Source organism: Rhipicephalus microplus, chromosome 10 (assembly GCF_043290135.1).
Source record: "Rhipicephalus microplus isolate Deutch F79 chromosome 10, USDA_Rmic, whole genome shotgun sequence".
NCBI lineage: Eukaryota > Metazoa > Arthropoda > Arachnida > Ixodida > Ixodidae > Rhipicephalus > Rhipicephalus microplus.
The window spans coordinates 60,540,296-60,564,150 of NC_134709.1; the positions used below are offsets into that span (position 1 = coordinate 60,540,296).

The 23,855-nt window shown below is 48.2% G+C and overlaps 1 protein-coding gene across 1 annotated transcript; it reads right to left on the reverse strand.

The window, feature by feature from the left end:
• Positions 1 to 1,001: 1,001 nt before the first annotated feature.
• LOC142774420 (uncharacterized) lies at positions 1,002 to 23,523 on the reverse strand. The gene is made up of 11 exons (XM_075874781.1): positions 23,318 to 23,523; positions 18,665 to 18,858; positions 15,575 to 15,761; positions 13,581 to 13,806; positions 11,996 to 12,050; positions 9,592 to 9,704; positions 7,921 to 8,266; positions 5,890 to 6,157; positions 3,179 to 3,271; positions 2,828 to 3,039; positions 1,002 to 1,396 (listed from the first exon to the last, which is right to left on the reverse strand). Exons 1-11 carry the CDS (start codon positions 23,472 to 23,474, stop codon positions 1,091 to 1,093), a joined length of 2,157 nt encoding a protein of 718 aa, XP_075730896.1. The 5' UTR covers positions 23,475 to 23,523; the 3' UTR covers positions 1,002 to 1,090.
• Positions 23,524 to 23,855: the final 332 nt, after the last annotated feature.

Sequence of the window (23,855 nt, forward strand, 5' to 3'; positions counted from 1 at the left end):
CACTGAGTACATAGCATCCGTTCTGCTTAACCTCTCCCCGAAAGCAAGGGTTAAAGTATACAGCGGGAAACTTCACGTGGGAATGAAATCTTCCACTCAACGCGGCACGACTTTCACTTCAGGCTCACCGGGGCGATTGAGCCGAAAGGCGTACCGCTAACCAGAATTCGATATTGCATCCGACGTTTGCCATTCTAAAAATCTGCAGAGCTCTAGCATGCACAGTATACTCAATTCAGGGACGTTTGGACACGGGGGACGCCATTCCAATGAGCACTAGCGTAGATGTCGCCTTGGTCCGTGGGCGCCGACGGGTCGGGTTTTATTTATTTATTTATTTATTTATTTATTTATTTATTTATTTATTTATTTATTTATTTATTTATTTCAGGTACCCTCATGGCCCAGAGGGCATTGTTGAGGGGAGTGGTACAAGATCAGGATGTTGAAAGGTGTTCGAATTGTACAAACATTGCACACATATGAGAAAATATACAAAAGCACTGAACAAACAAGTATCCAGCGGTGCGTAGAAGTATACAAAAGTTTAACACAAATTTACACAGGTATTGCTTCTAGCATAAAAAGATAACAAAACTAACATTCACAACTGCATGCATATGACACATTATAAGGTAAATAAACACTGTGGAAAAAAGTTCAAGCTACACAGAAGCGAAGTAATCAGACACTTTTTTCCTAAACTGGTCAATATTGTTAGTAAGCACTAGGGATGGTGGCAGGCGATTCCACTCTGATGTAGTTCTAGGAATAAACGAATTTGAATATACTATCAGTGCGACATTTCGGGATACCAACTTTGCAAGAATGATCTATGCGCAATGAAACATAAGCAGGGGGTAAGATAAGAGCAGTTTTAAGGGTGGCGTTCAATTTATAGATTTTAAAGAAAAGGCACATGCGCGATATCTTCCTGCGTAGTGTGAGTGGTTGAAAAGATAGAGTTGCTTTCATTTGCGTTACGCTTGATAAACGGCCGTAATCGTGAAGGATGAAACTTGATGCTGTGTTTTGGGTGCTCTGGTTGCTCTGGTTTGGTAGGAGCATGTGCCGAGCAGCTGTCTAGTTCTTATAAAGGGAGGGGCAGCCCGTCTTCAAAGTCGTTCGTGTCGTCACCGTTGTCGCGGCGTGTAGGAGACTCCTCCGGCTTTGGCCAGCGCATCGGGAACACTGCGAATGCGGTGATCCGCTGCCCTCGCGCAACATCCTTTCCCACGTAACGCCGCCACCGCCGCATCAGTCGCTTCCACACTGGCAATGACGTGCGTACGAAAACGGCGACGCCATCCGTGTAGTCGACCGGCCGGAGCCCGAACCCGGATATGAGGCCGTCTAGGCAGTGCAGTGGCACCGCCGCCACTGGTTCCACGGCATTCTGCAGAGAGGGAGAGCGATCGTGCAGCTTCATAAGTGGCTACTTCACACAGGATCTAGAGAGGCGGCGTAAGCAACGAGATTTTGTACATTGGTTGGCGCTTCGGATATGTGCGCTCGGAAAAGCGCACTTGGCTGGCAGCACCCCTTGGAGGTATCAACAGATGGGGATAACTTTGTAAACTACACAGAGCTCAAATCTTGACTCACCTGAAGGAGCCCTGCAACACTATGTCAAGTAATCATCGAATGGTTCGGTTAGAGCCGTTTATTGCCTCGCGAATGGATGGACGAAAAAATACTTATAAGTCGTCCAGTGTGTGCGGCGACACAGAATCTGTCACGTGGTCTTTGTGCTCAGCTTTCGCACTGCAAGTGTGCACAAGCTACGAAAGGAACTTGGAAAGAATGACAAGGTGTCAAGAAGCAAGATCTGTCCGTAAATGCACTTGGACTCGCTCTCTGGATATCGTCGTGCCGACCGGTTGTGCCCCCGCTATCTCTGACGACAGCGCAGCTCTGGCCGACTGGTTCGCCTATACGCTATCTCCTGACGCCGACAAGAGCTCTCGCCGAGTGGTGCCCCGTCCTTGGACTCCTGCGACCGTGTCCATCTTTCCTATCTTCTCGTTACTTCCGTATGTGGCTGTCCCTGCGCCTCACTCTATCTTTCTCCCTCTATCTCTATACCTTTTAAACCTATCATTTTAATCCCTCCTTACCCCTGTCCTTTGTGAGCTACTGCTGTGGTGTCGCACTACGATGCATACAGTTACGGGGCTTACTTTTGTCTTTTCTCTTTAGAATCACATAAGAAAGAAACGCACTTCATGTCCTTGAACACTTTTTTTCAATTTCGTTTCTTCTAACGCGCGGTTTACTTTCAGAGAGACATCGAGCGACTGCATTAAACTTATAGCTTACGATGCTCAAATCAACCAATGGCCGTGGACTTATGGCTTGGCATCGGTTTGTGTCGTCACTTGTCGAGTGTCGTCACTTGTCGAGATCTTCAGCCGACATTAAACGTAATTTTCAAATTCAGGCAGTGTACTGCGGTCCAGTTTTTGGCGCACATGTTCAGAGGATCCTCGACTACAGATCGGCAGTACTTTCGGACCAGCGAGCAGCAAAAGAAAGGATCAGCAAAAGAAAGGGCAACTCACCAAGACTTACTCATGAAATATGCCTCGTGCTTCGGACGCACTCGGATTCACACTCACGAAACCTTTCTTCAACTGGACTCCCTCGCACTCAAGCTCAACAAACTATTACTCACCCGGGCTCAACTCAGACTCGCACTCATTATTCCATACGACTGTGAGTGAGTTCGAGCGAGTCGACTGATGAGCGAGTATGCCGACCAATGCGAGGGAGTGCTGGTTCGTTTAAACCCTCTGCGTTTAAGTGCAGATCTTAAGCTACGGTTTACCTTTTGTGGCTTGGGTGACAGCAGGGGCGGCTTCGCATCGCTCAAAGACAAATCCGTGTAGCTCGGAGGCGAAGCTATCTGCGCAAGGTGTGTTGGCGAGAAAAGGACAGACCGGGGCGAAAACTTCCCGCTGGCTCCGTACGTCGTGGCCCCGTCTGAGTGCTCGCCCGCAAGGTTGAAATTGTACTTGTCATCAAACGGTTGAGCAAGACCTGCGATTAGCGTGCCACAACAAGTGAGAAGGGCAGTGACGTGAAACACAGAATGACATTGAGCTGAGTGAAAACGAGCGAGAATTGCAGAAGCGTTAATTTTGCTGTTACGAAGTTCGCTATTGGCAGTGACACTCACTGGCGCTGTATGTTGTGGCCCCGTGTGAGTGTTCGCGTTGTGGCTCGCCCACAAAGCTGAACATGTACTTGTCATCGATCGGTTTTGCGGGACCTGCAATGAGCATGCCACAACAACTGAGAAGAGTAGTGACGTGAACCACCAAATGACATTCAGCTGAGTGGAAACGCAGTGAGAATTGCAGAGGCGTTAATATCGCTCTTACAAAGTTCGCTATTGGCAGCGACAATCACGATCGCTATTTCAAGCTAAGCCCTTGCATGACAAAATTTTTAGGCGAAAGCATCACACGCCATAGAGTTTCCTAAATATACACTAGAGGGAACTCTGGCGCTAGTCTCTGTGGGAGCTGAAACGCGTGGCGCTTCAGCGAGCCTGGGAATTATGGGAATTTGTCTAGTCTTCGTACCGTACGTTCATCTTGGCTTCGCGTGGCTTAAAGTTGTGTTATCACGAACTAACAATTGCCAACTGTGCAGCATGCAGTTGCAATTCACCAGCTTAACCTTTTGGCCTTACCATTTCAAATCCGGTAACGATATTCAAAAGGGTTCGTTCTTTTCTTTAAAAAAAAGAGACAGAAACAAAAAAGTTAACGGAGCCGTAAGTGGGATTCACCGCCCGCAAGTACAAAGACTGGGCAAATTCGTGTCATCATCATCATCATCAGCGTGACTACGCCCACCTCAGGGCAAAGGCCTCTCCCTTGGTCTGCCAATAAAACTGGTCTTGTTCTTTCTGCTGCCACGTTTTACCTGTGAACTTTTTATTCTCATCGGCCCACCTAACTTTCTGTATTCCCTTTATGCATTTGCCTTCTCTGATATTAAAGTACCCTTAATGACCAGCGCTTATCCTGCCTACGTGCTATGTGCTCGGCACATGTCCATTTCTTCTTCTTCTGGATTTCAACTGTGATATCCAACCCAGGTTTGTTCTCTGACCCACTCTGCTCTCTTCTTGTCTCTTAAGGTTACACCTATCATTTTCTTTTCCGTCGCTCGCTTCTTTGTATGCCTCCAGGTTTCTGCTCGAAAGTAAGTACCGGCAAGATGCAGATGTTATATATCTTCTTCTGGAGGGTTAGTGGCAGAATACCATTACCGATTTGAGAATGCTTAACTAATAACGTAGCGCGTAAAATAATGCGAAGCACAGGACAAGGGAAGGAACAAAGAGTACAAAGTGCCCCCCTTTGTCCCTTCCCTTGTCCTCAGTCTCGCATATTTTACGCGCTACGTCATAAGCCTACGTCTTACCAACACGCCCAACTTCATACTCTAGGTGATAATGCTCGCCGAATGTGATCCACCCCATCCTTATTCTTCTAGTTATTCCACTCTCATGGTTCGGCTCCGTGGTAACTATATACTTTGGTCAGGTCCTTCACAAGTTCCAGCGTTTCGCCACCTATATCGCGAAGCACCGTTTACTGCCGAGACTGTTGCACATTACTTTCGTTTTGGGTATATTATATTATATCAGATCTACTTTTCTGCTTTCCTCGCCGCAGTGGTCTAGTGGCTAAGGTACTCGGCTGCTGACCCGCAGGTCGCGGGTTCAAATCCCGGCTGCGGCGGCTGCATTTCTGATGGAGGCGGAAACGTTGTAGGCCCGTGTGCTCAGATTTGGGTGCACGTTAAAGAACCCCAGGTGGTCGAAATCTCCGGAGCCCTCCACTACGGCGTCTCTCATAATCATATGGTGGTTTTGGGAAGTTAAACCCCACAAATCAATCATCATCAATTTCTTTTCTGCTTTCCGCGTCCAGTTCAGTATTCATGAGCTGCAATTCGTCCCCTGAGTTACTCATAATGGCAATGTCATAAGTGAATCGCAACTTACGAAGACACTCTCCATTAACTATTATCCTTAACTCTTCCCAATCTGGGGATCTGAAAACCTCCCGTAAACACGCGGTGATTAGCATTGGTGAGATCGTGTCTCCCCGCCTTCCGCCCTTCTTTATTGGGATTCTGTCGCTTTTTTTATGGAGAACTGTGTTTTGCGGATCCGCTGTAGATTCATTCCAGTTTGTCTATGTAGGGTTTTTCGATGCCCCGATTCTGTGGTGCCTGCATTACTACCGGTGTTTCAACTGAGTCAAAAGCCTTCCCGTATTCTATGAAGGCTATAGGTATAGGGCTCGGTTGTATTCCGCGAACTTCTCCATTACCCGATTGACAGTATGAATATGGTCTATTGTAGAGTAGCCTGTACGAAATCTTACCCGGTCCTTCGGTTGATTGAACTGTAATCTCGCCCTATTTCTATTAGCTAGTATTTTTGTAGATAGTTTGTGGAGAATGGTTAGTAAGCTGATCGGTCTGTAATTTTTCAAGTCCTTGGCGTCTCTTTCCTTATGGATTAAGATGATGTTGGCGTTCTTCCAAGATTCCAGTACCCTTCCCGTCAAAATACACTTTGTACAAAATGCGGCCAGTTTTTTCCTACCGATAACGGAAAAATTGTCTTCCTCCTTAAAGCCTCTTTAATGCTTTCGCATTCATAGTTCATAACTACATCTTACAGATGATCATGCTGTGGTACGCTTTAATTGTGATCGCGTGACATCTTTTGCATTATGAGCGGTGACAAGATCATTACGAGATCAGTGAAAACTCTTTCAAGGGCCCCTATATGCAAGGGAAACATATCAAGTTCCTGCGTAAACAGATGTCACTTATGTTTCTCGTGGAAACACCACTCACATCCAATGTCAACCGATCTGATCATCTCCCTGAGCCCGTTTCCCGCTTCCGACGCCATGAACTCTCCCCAGCTCTGCTGGGACACCTGGGACGTCTGTGGAGACTCCGGCCACGTCATCTGCTGCTGCTCGTTTTTATCAAGTGGTGGAAACTCCGGCTTCCACGAACTCTGGAAGCTGTCCACGGCCGCTGGCACATATGCCGGTGCCGGCGACGCCATTGCAGGCGCCGCGGACGTGGTCGCAGATTCACTTGGGCTCACGAACGCCTGCACACACTAGTCTTGTTAACATTCACTCATCGATTCATTTAGGTGCGTGGGCACGTATAAAACCCCGGGTGATTGAAATTCACGTAGCACCTGTCTCCCCCTTCACCTACGATGTCGTGTCTCATAATGACTTCGTGATTTTGGCACGTAAAACTTTCAAAAATTATTCATCCACACATTCGTACTTGTTTAAACAATGCGCAGTTATACCGCATGGCCTGGAGCAAAGGCTCGGGTCTCGCGTACCAGCAATTCTGCGATAGCATTTTTCCGCAGACAGGTATCGCAAGAGGGACTAAACCGCTAGGAAGTATTCAGCTCAAGCCTAGGCGAACGCAAAAGACGTGGCAGGATAGCGCCTGCATTCTTTAAGGTGTGTTTCTGTCGCCTCCGTTTTTACGTGCTTGTGATTCGAAAACGCGTACCTCAATCGCCAGCCTGCCCAATCATGCCGTAAATGTCTTTTTCTTTTCACCTGTCTATATTTTGTTTCATGCTTCAGGCGCAAAGCCTTCGGTACTATAGGGTGAGTTCCAGCAGTGAATGCTTCCGCACCAATGTTTTTACTGCTCATATTGTGAAAGCATATTTTTGTTTGGATATTTCTTTCTTTTTCTTCTTTGCTGCGGGGATTCTATTTTGAGAGAGGCAGAATGCCAGAGGCCCGTGTGTGCTGCGCGATGTTAGCGTATACATTGAAGAACACTAGATGGTCCTATTTCCGGAGGCCTCCACTCACGTAATCATATCGTGGCTGTGGCACGTAGTACTCCAAATAATAATAATAATATTATAATAATAATAATAATAATAATAGTAATAATAATAATAATATTGTTCGTATTTAATATTATTATTACATTATTATTATTAACGCATGATCTTGTGTGCCTTAGAATTAACTCCGCTAAACGGCTTCAATGTGTAGTTCTATAGGTGTTTCAGCCCTAAATCTGTCTCGCAACCGTGCGGGATATACTTCTCGGCCTGTTTGCGAGGCGTGTTCGTCCAGATAAAGTATCGGTGTCTTCTGTCGGCCCGGTGACAGCAGCAGATATCTATCGTCGGCGGAGAGTAAATTGCTCAGGCAGCCACCAGGTCAAGCGGCGTTGCTCACACTGCCCCGTCTCAAACTTGTCAATAACGTCTGCCGTTAGGGGCCCGCGGAAAATAAGACGTGTGCACGCGTCCGCCATCCAGCCTGGCCACAATTTTCCCCAGTCCGCCCGGTAATGCATGGAGGGAGACGCGTGCATGATTTCGACCGACCCCATCTCATTATTGCTGTTCTATCTGCTTGCCTTTGTCTTCTGGTGCTGCAGTCACTAATGAAAATATCGACAGCAGGGTGCCTAAATGACGTGGTCGGCGGCAGCATACGTCGCCCATACAGAACCAGCCAATATATGACGTCAGTACACATATGACGTCCATATATGGTCGCCAATGTATGACGCGGTCGGCGGCAATACATCGGGCATATATCGCGGAATATATTGCGGCATATATTACAGCGAACGCCGGTATACCGGCGTTTGCTGCAAGTCAGGTTTCTCGTTCGCGAAATACACCAAATGCATCTACAACTTGTAGGTGCATGACGTGCACGTGGAGCAAGTTGATATGGATTTGGTCACGCGCACACACCCTGAACCAGCGCCTCTTACACTGGAGGGGGAGTTGCCTTGGAACCCATCACCAAAAACGCTTTAGTACTGCACGCCACATAGGTAGACCGGCGCTGCGGTACAGCCTCCTACCTGAGAGGCCGCAGGCCAGGCGTCCGTCTCCATGTACTCCATCTTCCACAGGTTCATGTGGGGCAGCGGGTAGGTGGACGAAGGGCCGGCCTGTTCCTCTACGGACGGCTGAGGAACCAAAGGCGTGCAGTCGGAACTGCCGCGGGCTGCAGTTTGACTCCGCTTGCGGCCCAATGGCTTCTTAGTCTCCGGCGGCGAGATTTCCCGCTCCGGTTTGAGCTGGAAGGCGGACAGCGCCGCCGTATTTTTCCGCGTCTCGTCATCATCGCCTCGATGACCTGCTTTGACCTGGACCGGCGACGAAAAGGCCCTCGGTTCTAGCTGGGGCATCACCCACTCCCGTGGCCTGCGACCCAACCGTAAGAAAGTCGGTAAGTCGGATACCATTCGTAATGGTTGTGAGAGCAAAACACGGACAACGAAACACGAGAAGACAAGAGCTGCGTCTTCGTTCTCCCGTCCCTCTTCTGTGTCAACTTGTGCCGTCTGAACTTGTGTCTAATTCGGACATGGCCTAGCTGGACTCGATCTGACTGCTATTGTCCTGTTTTTTTTTTCGAGCTAATCGACAACGGAGAAGTCACGTTCCTCGAGGTCAGGGATGAACGCGCGTTCTGATGCCTTGAAGTCTCGCACCGCGTATGGAGCGAGTTTTTTTTTTCTTTCGAGTTTCCGTAACACAAAACTCAGGCGGCGGACATTGCCTCGCGCTGTATACTGTATACTGGTAAGGACGATGAAGGCTCAGAGGTGCGAACTGTTTTTCTCTCTGTCGATCTTCATCCTACCGTATTACTGGTACTCTGCAATCAAACACACAATCAGCAAATATCACCGCGAGCTACATTGTTAGTCCAAAAGTAATTCCAGGCAACACTATAGAAGCAATATACGGAATAATGACTAGTCACAGGAAGCAGCGCAGTACATCATTCGCATTACTGAGCTGAGACAGCCGAGGCTGAATACACAGATGGGAGAGTTATTATTGTGCTTATTATCACCATGACCGGGTGCGATAGATAACTGACATTTCTACGGCGAAAGTGAAGAAAAAAAATTCTAGCTTAACCACCGTAAATAACGACGATGTGTTTAGCTTGGATATGGTCGACCATTTAACACTCCACATAGTTTTCGATGAGCTGAAATCATCTGCATTGCTTTTGCTGCACATGACACTATTGCCTAGAAGTGGAGCGAGCGTACCCACGCAAGCACACACACACACACACACACACACACACACACACACACACACACACACACACACACACTGCGGTGCAATAGCGTGCCTTCGCGCGCACAACGTACATATCCACACACAAATACAGATGCACTAACATAAGCCCTCATGAGTACGACGAAAGTTCGTCTGGTCAGGCACTGGATGGATGGATGATATGAAACACAGTCGCTAAGTATGATCATGGTCATAAGTTTCGGAACCGCATGCTGTTTCCTTGTTCACTGAGCTGGACTACAAGTTCTCGTCGATTGAAAGACAACAATTTCTGAACATGACTGCCACTTCTAGTCCATCTCAGTGAACAAGGAACCCGCGTGTGCTTCCCAAACGTCAGCCGACCGTGTTTAATCTCACACAAGTACACACACAGCTACACACACAGCTACACACATACAAAAGCGCGCTGCCGCGCGCATACCCACCTGAGGTAGTAGTTGAGTCCCCAGAAGTAACTCCTGTGCCGAACATTCTCGCACAGGGACGTCGGGCACACCTTGACGAACCACTTTTGGAAGAGGGCGTGGCGCACCGAGCTCTGCGAGGTGTGATCGAGTGATCTTACATCACCGCTTCACTTATTTCATCTCGCTGTCTTCGGACAGGAGAAGAGGTCAGACGCATCGCAACTACTGGCCTCGCATCGCTCGGCGCAACGTGCCCCCCGCGTTACGCACTACGATGAGCATGACGTTATTGGCGGCGAATGAGGTGTAATCGTCTTCTGGGCTAGGTGGAAAGCTAGAAAGGCGCTTGCAAAGTGCTCTGCACTGTACAAAAAGGGCCGTATACATGAACACGCATGCATACCTGAAACACCGCCTAGTCCGTTCGATATTTATAAGCATGAACGAATGAGATAAATGAAAGAAACGCAGATTCTAACGTAACACATTGTGCTGCGCGGCACTTTCTAAACTCCTTTGACGAGTCTTAGCTTATAGAATGTAACCGCGAATAACAGCGATCGACAAAGACAAACTTTTTTCCAAGCGTTGTAGGGCGCGAGCTGTTCCACAGTGTACTAGCAGCACTGCACGGCCAGATGCTGTGCTGAAAGCGCACTTGTGTTAAAATTATTTTCCTTGCTTGATATCGATTTCCAGATAAAATTAGATCTCTATAGGGGCTCTGCATCACTCTCGAAGAACGAGTCTAATAAGTCTCCTAGCAACCCATCAGTTTATTCCGCCGTGTGAGTAAACTTTGTTTAAGGTTAGCCTGACAGTTCCCTTTAGGCGAGGCAAAGGAGAGAGAGTATTACCCCCACCTCGTCCAACCCTCTATCTGTGATGATGACGGTGCCTCAAGTGATGGTGCGAAACAATAGTTTTTTGCTTGTTTTGTCTATTCACAGCCACTACCTTTGTGGCTGGCTGGTACCCTGACGCCATACGTGACCTGAAAATATTGTGTTGGTACCGTTTAAGGATGTCCTTGGTTCATAATATCAGGCCCGCACATTCAATTATCACGTACACCACAAGCATTCGAAGTACCCAAGCACCTCACCAGCTTTAAACAATTTCTTTCGAGCATTCTTAAATTCAACTGATTACTAAACTTTCAAAAGACATGCAATATTGGGCGCCAGAAAGATAGCAAATCATGTGCTCATTTTCTCCGGTCGCAAGTTGTGGTTGACTGCTTGATAACTGCTTCATGTACGATATGTTAGGTCAAAATATACTAAACAAAAATACCATACGCACAAGACAATGGTAATTTTCAAAATTTTGGTAGGTGAGCATTTGATTTATTGCGCTGTTCATTTAGTGTGTGCTTCATTGAGAGAGTGATAACTGAGGTCTTCAGTACGTCAGTTATAACGTGTGGATGCGCAGACATTGCGAACACAAATAGGTAGTACACGGTGGCCAGGGGCGTAGCCAGGGGTGGCCCACCAGGCGCGTGCCCCTCCCCCCTTTCCTCCTCCCCGAATTTATTTTCGTCATTGCATAAAGGTGGTGCCCCTCCCGAAACCATAAAGCCCCCCCCCCCCCCCCATGAAAAAAAAATGTCTGGCTTCGTGCCTGATGGTTGCCAATTGAGTAGCGACTACGAGAGGTGGCTTACCGGTTGTTCCGTCAAGAAGAACAGCATCCAGGGTATACAATGTACAGTCACATTGAATCAGAACTCCGACGTTGCACTCGTAGGTTTTCAATGTCTATTGTAGGACCCATGTGGAATAAATTGATCAAACGCAACGCTAGAATCCCAAATGTGTGTTTTTTTTCTATAAATATATCCTAACTCCGGGGCCGCCACTTACACATGAGGGGTTTACGATCAGGGTCACCGTGTTGCCACTCATACTGAACGCAATTGTGAGTTATCAGGAAGTTCACCGCCCCTGCTAGAGACTCTTTCCGGGCGTATCAGCCAAATAAGGGAGGCCTATAAAAACGTAAAATAACCGCTTGGTAGCACAGGTAAGGTGTCAATCCGAATGTGTTAGAATCCGAATGTGTTAGGGGGGCAATATGATTCATGAGTAAGTTTAACAGCGTGAAAAACGGAAGATGTAGTACATCACGTTGCCTCATGTGCTATCTGCGTTTTTTTTTCTTTTTGCTGTGTTCTGTTTTATAGTGTTAGGCTAAATTCCATTCTGACAACGTGCTGGAGTGGCTAATTGACGTTTCATACCTAAAACTGCTCTCACCTGAAAGTAAAAACAGCGAGTTTAACTTTTCAGCAACTTGTCCTCGTCTCTCCTGTGTCACGGCGGGTTCTTTCGCGCAGACCAGTTTTGAGCCACTGTGACAACGTTATGTGGTGGAGGATTGCCCTGGTGGCAACAGCTGTAGTTGTTGCGTCACTTACCTTCCAGCTGTTGATGCCCCCCTTGTCCAGCAGCTTGTAGTATGGGTACTTGCTCCTGTAACGCGCGATAGATGACGTAAGTGGCACAACGTCATTAGGTATAAACCTGCTGCGTGTTTGCTTTTAACTCTTCTGGCTTAACAGATACAGGATTACGGCCGTAACCTGAAAAGCCCGATGGTAATACGAGGGTAGCTTTAACGTGAAGGTCTCGAAAAAATAGTTTCGTAGTTGTAAATTGAATTTGGACGTATGAAATTGAAAATTTTACGGAAAGTAACTTGCGCTGTGAATGAGATTGGTGCTAGGAAGAATAAAGCACAACTTCACAAAGAATAAATAAAGAGGAAATGTGAAGCGTCTCAAACGTGTGGGCCGCTGATCTTTCACAGGCAGCCTGCACGTGAGTGCAAATATTTTAAATATCTTTAACATGTGTGTTCGTGAGCTCCACAGATGTGACTGCTGTGAAGGTTTTTTTTTTCGCGTGTCACCGTATGTTAAAAGATATCCGCGCAACAAACATCTGTGATTACGAATCGTCGTCTGGATTTCAGCGTTTCCGCATGTCCGTGTCGAGGTGCTTTTGAATGCTCACATAGAATTTCCTTCTAGAATCACCTATACATGAGACATAGAAGATGACTCCTTTCAAACGGGAACATTAATAGCCGGCATTTTGTTCGGGAAGCGTAAGGGTTCCCAACAAAGGGAACTTAAGCGAGCCAGATAATGATTGTCACTCAATCTGCATAGAAAGGCTGTGAAATGTATCCCAAAGGTTACGAGGTGCCAACCTCAGACAACAGCTTCTGTTTCTGAGTGGCGAGGCCATTGTTTCGCTAGCTTAGAGAATTGTACGCATTAATCAATAAAATTCTGTAGGTGTTGTGGACTCGTTGCTCTTGCAAGGTCATGACATCGAATACCGACCGCAGCGCCTGCATTTCGATGGGGACGAAGTGCCAGAGGTCCCTGCACAAATACGCACGCGTTAACGAACCCCCCGGTGGCCGAAACTTTCAGTGCTTTTTACCACGGGGTTTCTCAAATTTTTAAGGTTTAACAGTGCCAAAAAATACACGGTTGACAGGAAGAGGACGGGACAAACGCTATGTGTCCTATCCACCACGTTTTTTTTTGCGCTGTCAAACCTTAAGTATGCTAGACCATCTAGCCCAACCAGCCACTTTCTCGAATTCATATCGTAGTTTTGGGAAGTAAAGCCGTCACAATTATTATTGTTGCTCTTCAGCAAGAACACGGCACCCAGATGCACACTGCTCAGCTCAGCCTAGTGAAAATATTAGGATTCCTGGCTCGCCTACCAAAGGCGCTCTTAGTCAAACCTAAACCCTGAGGGGGAGCAGACCTTTCTGCGTGAAACTGTTCGATAGCTCTCGAGGATGGCTTGACATATCTTAGAATGGTTTCAGCGCAAGCATACGAAGTGAAACTCGGGAAGGCGCAGGCGCTCTGCCTTGTCTCTTCCCATTTTCTCCGTCTGCGTGCGGTGCAGCCTTTCAAAGATGCCCGTGAGTGCAGAGACAAAGGTGGCGTGTAGGTGGGAAGTGTGTACACTCACTGCAACGCAGCGTAGACGTGCGTCACTCGTAGCACCCGATGCGGGCTCTCGTGGATGGCCTGGGCGACGAGCTGCACCAGTTTGGTCGAGGGTCTGCGCACCACCGTGCCCACGGGCAGCAGCGACGACCAGCGTCCCACCAGGGGCTCCCTCACCACGCGCTCGTCACCGTCGACGGCCACCCGGCGCCTCCGGCGCACAGGCGCGCTTCGCGCTTGGCGTCCACCTGCGAATACCGCGAAGCAATGGATTACGGAATCGTTCCTTCAAGCGAAGAGGAGGGGCGATAAGGTATGTGGGTTATTAGATTAAAGCCATTGAGGAAGGCTAAAAAGAAAAGAGTTTGCATGACGTCATGCAGCCAGCCTCGTCAAAGCCAATCCGTTCTGAAGCCGGCAGCGTTGGCAAAACGGAGTCGTTGTTTCCTTAATTTCGGAAAACTATACGCAACGAGTGACCTTTGGATGTCACGTTTTGCTGTTGCTGACTACATATGTCTGATTCGATGCAATGAGTGGACCTATATCTGGCTCGCTCGTTGTGTATTTCGGATGTCCACGCTTTTACCACCGGGAACATTACAGTCGTTATTGACATCATTGTATTACGTATCAATGGTATAGGTTTACAAAAACTGAAAGTCTTTCTTTGGATATCTAGACGAATAGATTCTGATCTATCTGCCATACGAAACGATTCTACCACCCGGCCAAAGTTTAAGCACTTGCTGAGCGCCTAGCCATCTTGAACTGGTCGTTGCGTTCGTATACCTGGGAACATTATCAATCAAAACGCAAATATTACGCGTATCTGAGGCGTACCATGAATACGTATGGGTTAGGTGGTGTGCTCTTTTATTACAATACGCATAGACAGATAATTCTGAATAGTGTTTCTTAGGCTGGGCTGATAATGCGAAGCTATGCACCAAAAAAAGCCGGCAGAAGACTATCGTCTTTCGACGACGACGACGACGACTATCATCTTTTCCTTCACTCGCCAGCCTAGTACCTCGCTGCGGCACCACTCCAGTTGCCCTTTCTGGTTAACCTTCCTTCTTTTTCTTTGTTGCTTCCTTCCTTGCACTCCAACTGCCCAAGCCGATTCTGTGTGACTCCCGACCAGCCATGCAAGCGCTGCTCCAACCAGACCAAGCATGCAGCACTGTGGCGTTCCTGCACGCCAAGCTGACCACCAGCGAAGATAGCGAGCCTCTCTTGCACATTAGGACAGCCATGGTAACGAGGAGGTTGACGCCACCGCAAAGGCAGCGCACCACTGTGACAAGCCAGTCACCAAGGTGGTAGCCGAGTCGGATGACTCCCGGCCACGGCTGCAGCTGTTCCTACCAACGGCGCACCCTGACACGCTGGTGACACGGGGCAAGCCTGTGCTTAACGAGACCGGCCTGAACAGATGTGAGCGGTGGTTGCTGGTTCGCCAGCAGCGCCTGGCTTCCGGTAGCGCTGCTCATCGCCTGCGTGCCGAAGGTTCCGCGACGACGCAGCGCTGCAGCGTATTACCTCCTGCCCTACCCTGGCCGAAGAACGTCGCGCGATGGTGAGCTGTCATCGCCTGCTCGGTCTGCCTGCGGCAACAGCGGAGGACTTCCCATCCTTCAAGTCAATAAGCCGTGCTCCCGCGACGGCAGACAGAAAATAGCGTCCTTTTTATCTCTTCCTATTTTATTAATCTCTCTATCTCTCTCGTCTTTCGACGGCATTTGCAGTCGATCACGAAGATACGCGGCCAATTTAATACTTTTTTCTTTTTGTTGGGGGGAGGGGGCAGTTACAAGCAATGGCGCAGTTCTGTTGTAGATCACCTACTTGTCACGCTGGTGGTCTGGGTTTGATTGCCACTTGTGTGCAAGCTTTTTTTTAATTTTAAGTTATTTGACCTCATCGCAAAATTTAGCCCATTAACAACGCTGATATTCCGCAAAGCGAGCTCGTTAACGCTATCGCGTTAATAAGAGTTAATGACCGACTCACGGGGGCGTCTCGGCGACGACATGACGGGCGGCTCTTCCTCGCAGCCGTCGTCCGCCGAGTAGCTGCTGCACGGGGCGTTTGCCGAGTGCCCGGAGGTCTGGCCCGTGGCGTAGATGGTCGTCGACGGGTCGGGCAGGATGGCCGAGATGTACTGCTCGGCCTGCATGTCGATCACCGACTCGCTGTCCTGCGAGTCATCGTTGCGAGAGCAGCACAATAAGCTCTAGGTACAAAAAACTCCCAAGCATTTCCCCGAGGGTGAACATGGTTAAGTGCGAATACACGGGGTGATGCTATGAGGGGTATTTAATAATTCGCACTATTATATTTATTAATCACACTATGGTGCCTTTATGGTGTAATGGTTCCTGGTAATCGCAATTTGATCACACGGGGGAGTTTACGTTAACTCACTGGCGAATGCCAACGAATTTTAACTTTACTCCCCCTCACGACCCGCTCTCGACGGGAGACTGAGAGAGAAGGCGGGCGCGCGAGAAAGAGGGGTGCGCGCGCAGCTGCAGCGAGCGAGGAGAGCGGAGGAGCGAGCGAAGGTGGAGGGGGCGAAGGTGGAGCGTCGCGTCCGTGGCTTATTCGGTAGAGCGTTGCGCTGCGGCCCGCCAAGTCCTCTTTCTCTTAAAAATAGAGAGAAGACTGCGGACGCTGCCGACGGCGGTGGATCGTTTGGGGTCGCTTATAAAGTGTATTCACACTTAAAACACCAAGGAGCGAGTAATATTGCCGGCAACGTGGCACAACTTTGTGACCAGCCATACACTGTTTCCACATAACGTTGAAAGCGCAACGCAGGCTTTTACACCGAGGCTGTCTCACTCTACTCTCTGCCATCGTTGTCGGGGTAGTAATAGTAGTAGCAGTCATAGTAGTTGTAATTCCACTTGAAATACTTGTAGTAGTAGTAGTAGGAGGAGGAGGAGGAAAAGGAGGAGGAGGAGCCGACGTGAAGTCAGGTCACCTTACCAGAGGGGAGAGTGAGCGAAAAAGATGAAAATGATGATGATGGTGACACACGTGATCTCGCTAGTTAATACCTATACACTACCCGACATTACTGGTTATGCTGCCGGACTGCTAACCCTAGTGTCACGTGATCGAATCCCTGTCGTGGTGGCTTGATTTCGATGGAGGTGAAAACGCCGTGAAGCACGTGTGCCTATAGATATATATAGGTACACGTTAAAGAACACCAGATGGTCAACTTCTCGGAGCCCTAGACTATACGGCGCTCTTCATAATCTTATCGTTCTTTTGAATCTTATTGTGGTTTTGAAACGTATAAAACCCCAACAACCGTTGAAGTGTCTATAGAGTCCCTAAGAACTTTTCACCTTTACCTATAGATACCGACAGCTGCCTCCTCTCCCAACCTCGTTTTACGCGCAGCTGGCACCTGCTGTCAGGTTCGTGCTAACCTAGAAGATTTACAAAGCTACGTACGTTTAAGCACTTTAGCCGAGCTCCTTTCAGGGGACGACATGCGAACGCAACGCGCGCCAGCGTCCGCCTTTGTTTCACCAGACGCTGGAAAGGCGTTCGGAAGAACGTTGCTACCGAAAACGAGTGTTAACCAATGACATTCGTCAGTGGCTCTTTAATGAGTCTCTACTTAACAAAAAAGACAAAAATAGTCTTGCTACGGAAAAATTTCTGTGACATAAAATTTAATTGCTAGGAATGAATATACATGTAAATAAAGCATGGATTTTTTGCAGTGATGATGATGAGTAAAACTTTATTTTGGTCCCGAGAAGACGCAGGGGAGGTCCCACGCCACCCGGCTAATCCCATGTAGGGGCCGTGAAGCCGCGCTTGGCGGCCCGTTCACAGTCACTCTGGACGGCCAGGGTATGATTGTTAAGTTCGCGGCGGCGTAAGAGCACTGCCCTCCTGTCCTCGCTCAAAGCGGAGCCGATGGCTTGACATTCCCACAACACATGGTTGAATGTTGCTAATAGTCCACTGGCAGGGCAGTCCGCACGTTCAGGGTACATGGTATAAAGAACCGCAGGTGAGGTGACAAATTTTAAATCGCCGCGCCACGCCCGCGTCACTTAACACATTTTCTGCACATTTCAGTAGTTGCAGCTTCTCGTTAAATATAGGTCAACCACATCACTTGATTTACGCTTTATTGATGCCATACTACACAACGTTATGTTTTGCTGTGCTGGCGCGCTGGAGGGATCACGAGGTTCGCAATCAGATCGTCGACGCTGGTTCGAATCCCGCCTCGTTCTTCCTTTTTCTGCACGTTCCGGCTTACTGCTATCACGCTGGAGGGCGCTGCTGGAGAACAAACTATAGTTACTGTATATGCTACCTTTAGGTAGCATATACAGTAACTTTAGCACGAACTAGCACGAACCGGGCGCGCACGTTTGAAGGGGGAAGCAGAAGACCAAGAAGAGGTCGAAGAGGGCATGCGCGCTCGAAAGCTGGGAGCCGTTCGTGATAATGATTCTCATCTTTCTACGCGAAACAGTATTGACGGTTTGAACGTTGCAAGCGTTGTACCGCGAAAAAACTTCCGGTCACCTCATTTACCAGCTTCTAACGTCCGAACTGAAAGCACATTTTCAAGTTCTGTTCTATGATATAAGGAAAGTCTATCTTTCGTTTTTCATATAAAAATAACGTGCGTAAATTACAAGGGAATGTTTCATCATTTTTGTGTAGCTCAAAAGAACATTTACTTAAATATATTTTGGCAAAGAGGGGAAAGAAACTCGAAAATCGGCGGGCTATTTTCTGAAGCTTTCGTTGCTTTTGTTGTTGTTGTTCTGTTGCTCTTGTTGTTTTGTCCACCGATGCTATGAAGGCACAACCGAATGTCATGAAAGGGCTGTGTTAACATTAAACGGGTAGAATTAGAGCTCTGCTGAAAAACAGTGCTTTCGTCTTTCGAGTAGTTTTAGGCGAATGCATAAGAGACGCTGTCAGTCTTTCGTGTTCACACAGCGTGGTTCCCACATTGGTCGCTGGTGGGAATGCACAAATGCACGTTGCGGTCGTATGGCGAAGCATTGCGACTGAAGAGGCGAGAGACAATGGCGTCACGCCGCTTCTCACCGTAGTGATCGCCTCGAGCACCATCTCTCCGGCCGTTTCGGGCTTGGCGGGGACGCCGTGGCGCCCCTTGGGCGACGCATTGACAGTCAAGGGTGCGGCGGAGATCTCGGAGGCGGTGGTGGGGGCTCGGCGAGCGCGACCCCGCGTGCTGCCACCGGCTCTCGTACTGGAGGCTGCCGACTTGCTTCTGCCACCTGCGTCAAAGAACAGGATGCGATCCAACGCTTAATGCAGCACCAAATCTGCTCTGATCCGGCGCTCAACCCGCGGTTGACGCAGCGGGAACGTACAGTTTTGGTGCAGGTCTTCACGTGGTTCTAAATCTATAGCTGAATGGAGCTCCATCACCGAGAAGGTCGAGGAAGTGTACATGCACGTGCTCAGGTGGGCAGTCACAGCATGACATGTCCGCTCGTCCAAACGGTAGTTTGAGCGACACAACCTGCCCTCGTTTACATAACTGCAAAGGCGATGAGAGTGGACATCTCCTATAGCACATGTGTTGAAAGGAAAGGCCAGCTTCTCAGGAGACAAAGCAAACCTTTTATTTTTCTTCCCTGTTTTGACGATGTCGCGGTTTATAAGTACAATGTTTATTGCGAACAAGTGCGAAAAGTACTCACTTCACAACATGCACAATACCGCTCTGTGTGAACATGCCCGCACTTTCAATATCGCCCATTTTGCGGCTGTGCGGCAAGGTTACCGTTAGCGTATGCGGACGCGTTTAAGTGCACACGCATGCTCGCGTTGACGCGTCTTTCTGCGCGGGAACGCACCCGCAACGATAAACGGGCCAGAGCGATCACAGCAGCCACACAGATGCAAGCGCATGCTTTTGAGTACAAAGCTATAGCGCTTTCGATGACGAAGTCTTACGGGAACGAAAATCAGGGGTAAGCTGCGTACTTATTAGCACCTGGAGCGCAGGTAGTCCTATGCCCTGAAATAGAGGTGAATGTTAAATTCCCCATACGACCGAAAAGTGGAGAGAGGGCACGCTTCGCTGGAAGACGTGTTGCGCTAATCCCTGAAAATTGTCACAAGACGCGCATATCAAGTCGAAAAGGCTGATGGTCACTCATCTTTCACCAAACTGGATGAGTTACTGTCGGCGACACGAGTGCTAAGAAGGATTGTATGTCGTCATGCGAAACTACTAGATTAGTTGCACGTTATGTCAAGGTGTCAGGTCAGCGTTACATCCAAGTTCACCAAAATATCTGACGTCATCGTGCATCAATCAATCAATCAATCAATCAATCAGTTTTATTTCCTTTCGATAGGAAGAGTACGGGATTAAAAGCTCGATAAGTTGACGAGGTTTCCACGACGTCACTAAGTGGCAAACCACCAGGGAGACGGACAATCATGCTTGAAGAATACAAAATGATGAAGTGATCGAATGAGATCGCGGCTTGGTGAACGGTGAGCGAATGGTGAAAGCTACGTGAAACTGTGTGAAGTGCGAAAGATTTAAGAAATAAAATGAGGGATAAAATCTGGGATAAAATCAGTCATCACAGTCGACACAGAAATAGATAATGAAGATAACGTTTGCTTTGAACCCGTCTTACGTACCCTGTGAGGTTTGCTTTACTCTTCCTTTTTAGTTGGCGGAAAGTAGTCACAAAGTTTTCTCACTATATCAGTAAAAAAGAGCAAAAAGAAAACTGGAGTGCGTCGAGCACCCGTTCAATTTATGCCAGTCCACTGTTTGAAGAGAGTATGCTGATTAGTCGAGAAGGGAGTCGTTCTCGTGACAACTACTAGACACAAATGAAAGCAATAAAGCAATGCCACGTAATGCACTAATTTAGCATCCCTCGTCGCACCCCTCGAAAAAAAAAAAACAAGCAGCTACACAACGTCAAAAAAATGAATTAACAAATTTTTCATTCTGAACGTGAGACGAAAACTAAGTGCTACTCATTGCAGTTATTCACGGCACTAGTTTAAATAAACAACAATAACTGCCACCACTGAATGAACGCAGCGGTATTATAGCGATAAAACCTAGAAATAACGTTACACTTCTTTAAAATTTGATGCTTTTTCACCATCAATGGTAAGCTGGAGCCCGCTGTAAAAGCTATCATTTGATAGCTTGACAACGACTTGGACACCTATGAATAAATACTTTGGTGGTAAGACATTCGCAAAAAAGCAGATAAAAACTAGGTAAGGCTTCGACATAGCTGTAAATTGTAGTACCATTCAAATTGAAAGAACACATGGATATGTGACAAAGACATTACAAATCCATGATCTGTTTTGTGGTTTCAAAATGCGTGAGAGTTGGCGAAAAGCAACGTGGTGCGAAGTACCTATATACAGTAGCATCAGCACACTATGATCGAATCAGAAGGTCATAATACTACAGAAATATAACGGCAGAGCAAGGCTAGAAAAGCATTTGTGCAACAATATATTAGGCCTCTTGGCAAAGAAAGCGCCTAAAAACAATCGTTGTATTGTGTTCTCTGGAATAATGTTACCTCAAAATATTTTCTGATACTGTTACGGCCAAGGTAGTGCAGTAGTGATACACCGTTGTCTAACGTTGGTTACCTCTAAACAACAGTGCTGGTATTGTTTGAGTGTATGCAGTAGCCAGCGTTGCCGGTAATATGCGGCTATATTCGGTACAGCCACGGACATGTAACTGGTCGGCTCTCCACACAGTCTGATACATTATCCAAAATATGCCCTTACCAATGAAGGTATATAAAAACTTGTTAACCGAGGTTAGCCTCGGTTGATAACGTAAAAAACAAAAAGAGATATTTATTCGCTGCGGTAACTCCAAGTAAACAACACTGTGATGAGTGAAGAAAACGACAATGACGGAAGTGCGGGTCAAGGCGCGTGAAATGTGCGCGTGAGTGTCAGCGAATGAGCTGATGACCTGTGGTGGCCCATAGAGGTGGCGTGCCATGATTGGGCCACGTGTGACGATTACGTGGCGGTGAGCTTTGTGGCTGGGGACGAGCCGAAGCAGTGGCTGACGGGAGACAGCGGGCCGAAGCGTCGGACGCAGGTGATCCAGGTTCCGGCCAGGGAACGCGGCTGTCCACGCTACTGCCGTCCAACTACCAGCTGGAGTGACGTTGCCTGCACGAGTACTGCATCTCGGGGCGCGGCCTGGCCTGCTGTTCTCTTCCTTGCCGAGGGCATCGCGGATCTCGGCGAGGCGTCTCCGGGGTCAGACGTTCGGCACAGCGACGTACGTGGCCTGGCTAATGGTCACGGTTGCGCCGAGCATCGCGTCTCGACGCAAGCTGTTCGCTGGACGGGCTGGCCATTTACGCGCATGGAGCATCGCGTCTCCGTTGCGGGTTGACTGCTCCGCAGTCGCACCCAAGCCGTCAAGCGCCGGCGTCACCAGAGCGTCTCACATCAAGACGCACCCCACTTCCGATCGCCTGTCGCCGCCTCCTGCCCTGCACCTCGGCGTTCGTCGGGCCCCCTATCTCATCGTGAGGAACTTTCCGCCTTGAACTGGCGTTCTGTAGTTTTCTTATTCGATCAGACAGTTTTGTTACTTATTCGGCTTCATGGTTTTTCTGGTTCTGTGTTCTATGTTTTTCTTTCGTGCTCTGTCATAAACGTGGTCTGTGTTGCTACCGCGTTGTCTCAAAGTCCATTTATCCTAACACGGCACGGAAAACAAGCTTGACGAACCTTGGCACCGATAAAGAATATTTTCATTACAAACACTTTGGAGGTTGGCGGTGAGTTTTATTGAAGTCAAGAGCATGAACAATTTGGAGAACAAAAGATACAGAACAAAAAAATAACAAGCGTGCTTTCCTTCGGTACCGTTGAGAAGGCTGTTATCCAGACAGTTAAAATATTATCCAAGCAAACCTGATAACAATACACAACTGATAACACACTGATGAATAAAGAGTGGAAAAACCAGAATTACGCTTCCGCAGACACTCTTTTTGCGGAGGTCGACATAGCGAACTAGCGTACCTAACTATATTAATAATAATATAATAATAATAATAATAATAATAATAATAATAATAATAATAATAATAATCTCGTCATGTGGAGGTGAAGTCACGAAAATAAATTGGGTGAGAAAAGCTTTTCGCAGCAAGAATTCACAACGGCCGCTGAGTTTTCTACGCGTCGTAGTCGAGCACTTGAAGCGTGTTTCAAGGTGACTTTCAAACCAACGGTAGGAGAGAAGTTCCTCCGTTCTAAAAAAAAAAAAAAAGATTCGAAAGCACCCTGAATTAACATCTGCGACGATATTTCGGCGAGAGTCAACAATGTCTAGTACAATAACACAATATATAGCCACGCAGAGTTCCGCAATGAGGCAAAATAAAGGAGGAAAAAAAGCAAACAAACAAACGGTGAACAAAGAACGTTCCACGGACGGTCCGGGAAGCCATCATGGAGACGTCTGCCATAGCGGCCTATGATAAACAAGCGGGCAGCTGATCTCGATCGCACGCCCAAAAGTTGCACGATAACGAGCACGCGCTGCGACGAAAAAAAAAAAAAAAACAGCCGGGGCACTGGTGCGCACCAAAACTTGCTACATCATTCATAAAACTGACTACCAGCCTATCGGGACTCTCGAAAAGAATGAAGAACCACCCCGATGCATGCCAAGATGGCGAAGACACTCACCGCGAGGCTTAGCTGTTGTGCGGCGACCGCGAGCAGAAGTAGTGCGGCGCCGGCCACGGCGCGGGGTCGGCACGGGCGGCTCGGGCATCGTGTTCTCGATAAGCGCGGACGACGCCTGGGTGCCCTCGCCGTAGTCTTCCTCCACGCTGTCCTCCATGGACGCGGCGGTCCTCGCGAAGTACGAAATCAGGAATGGATCCGTGCTGAAACCTAGGAGGGTCAGATGGTAACCCTTCACTGCTCAGCCGCCGCGATGATTAAAAAGCCGTCTGTTCGGCGAAAGCAGACGATAAATGCTGTTTGCCCTCTCACCTTGACCGCGCTGCTTCGGTGTCTTCTTGCGTGTGAGCGTGTGATCCCCTCCACCCTGGCTATATAATTGGCGCAGTGCGCGTCTGCGCATGGGAAATAAAACAAGCAAGAACAAAAGGGAGCAATGAGATCACGTGACCCGTCACCCGCTCGTGCACAGTGCTGAGACGCTGATTTGCTTAATAAGGAAAGCAAGTCGGCGTTCCTCGTTTCAAAAGTACGCTGA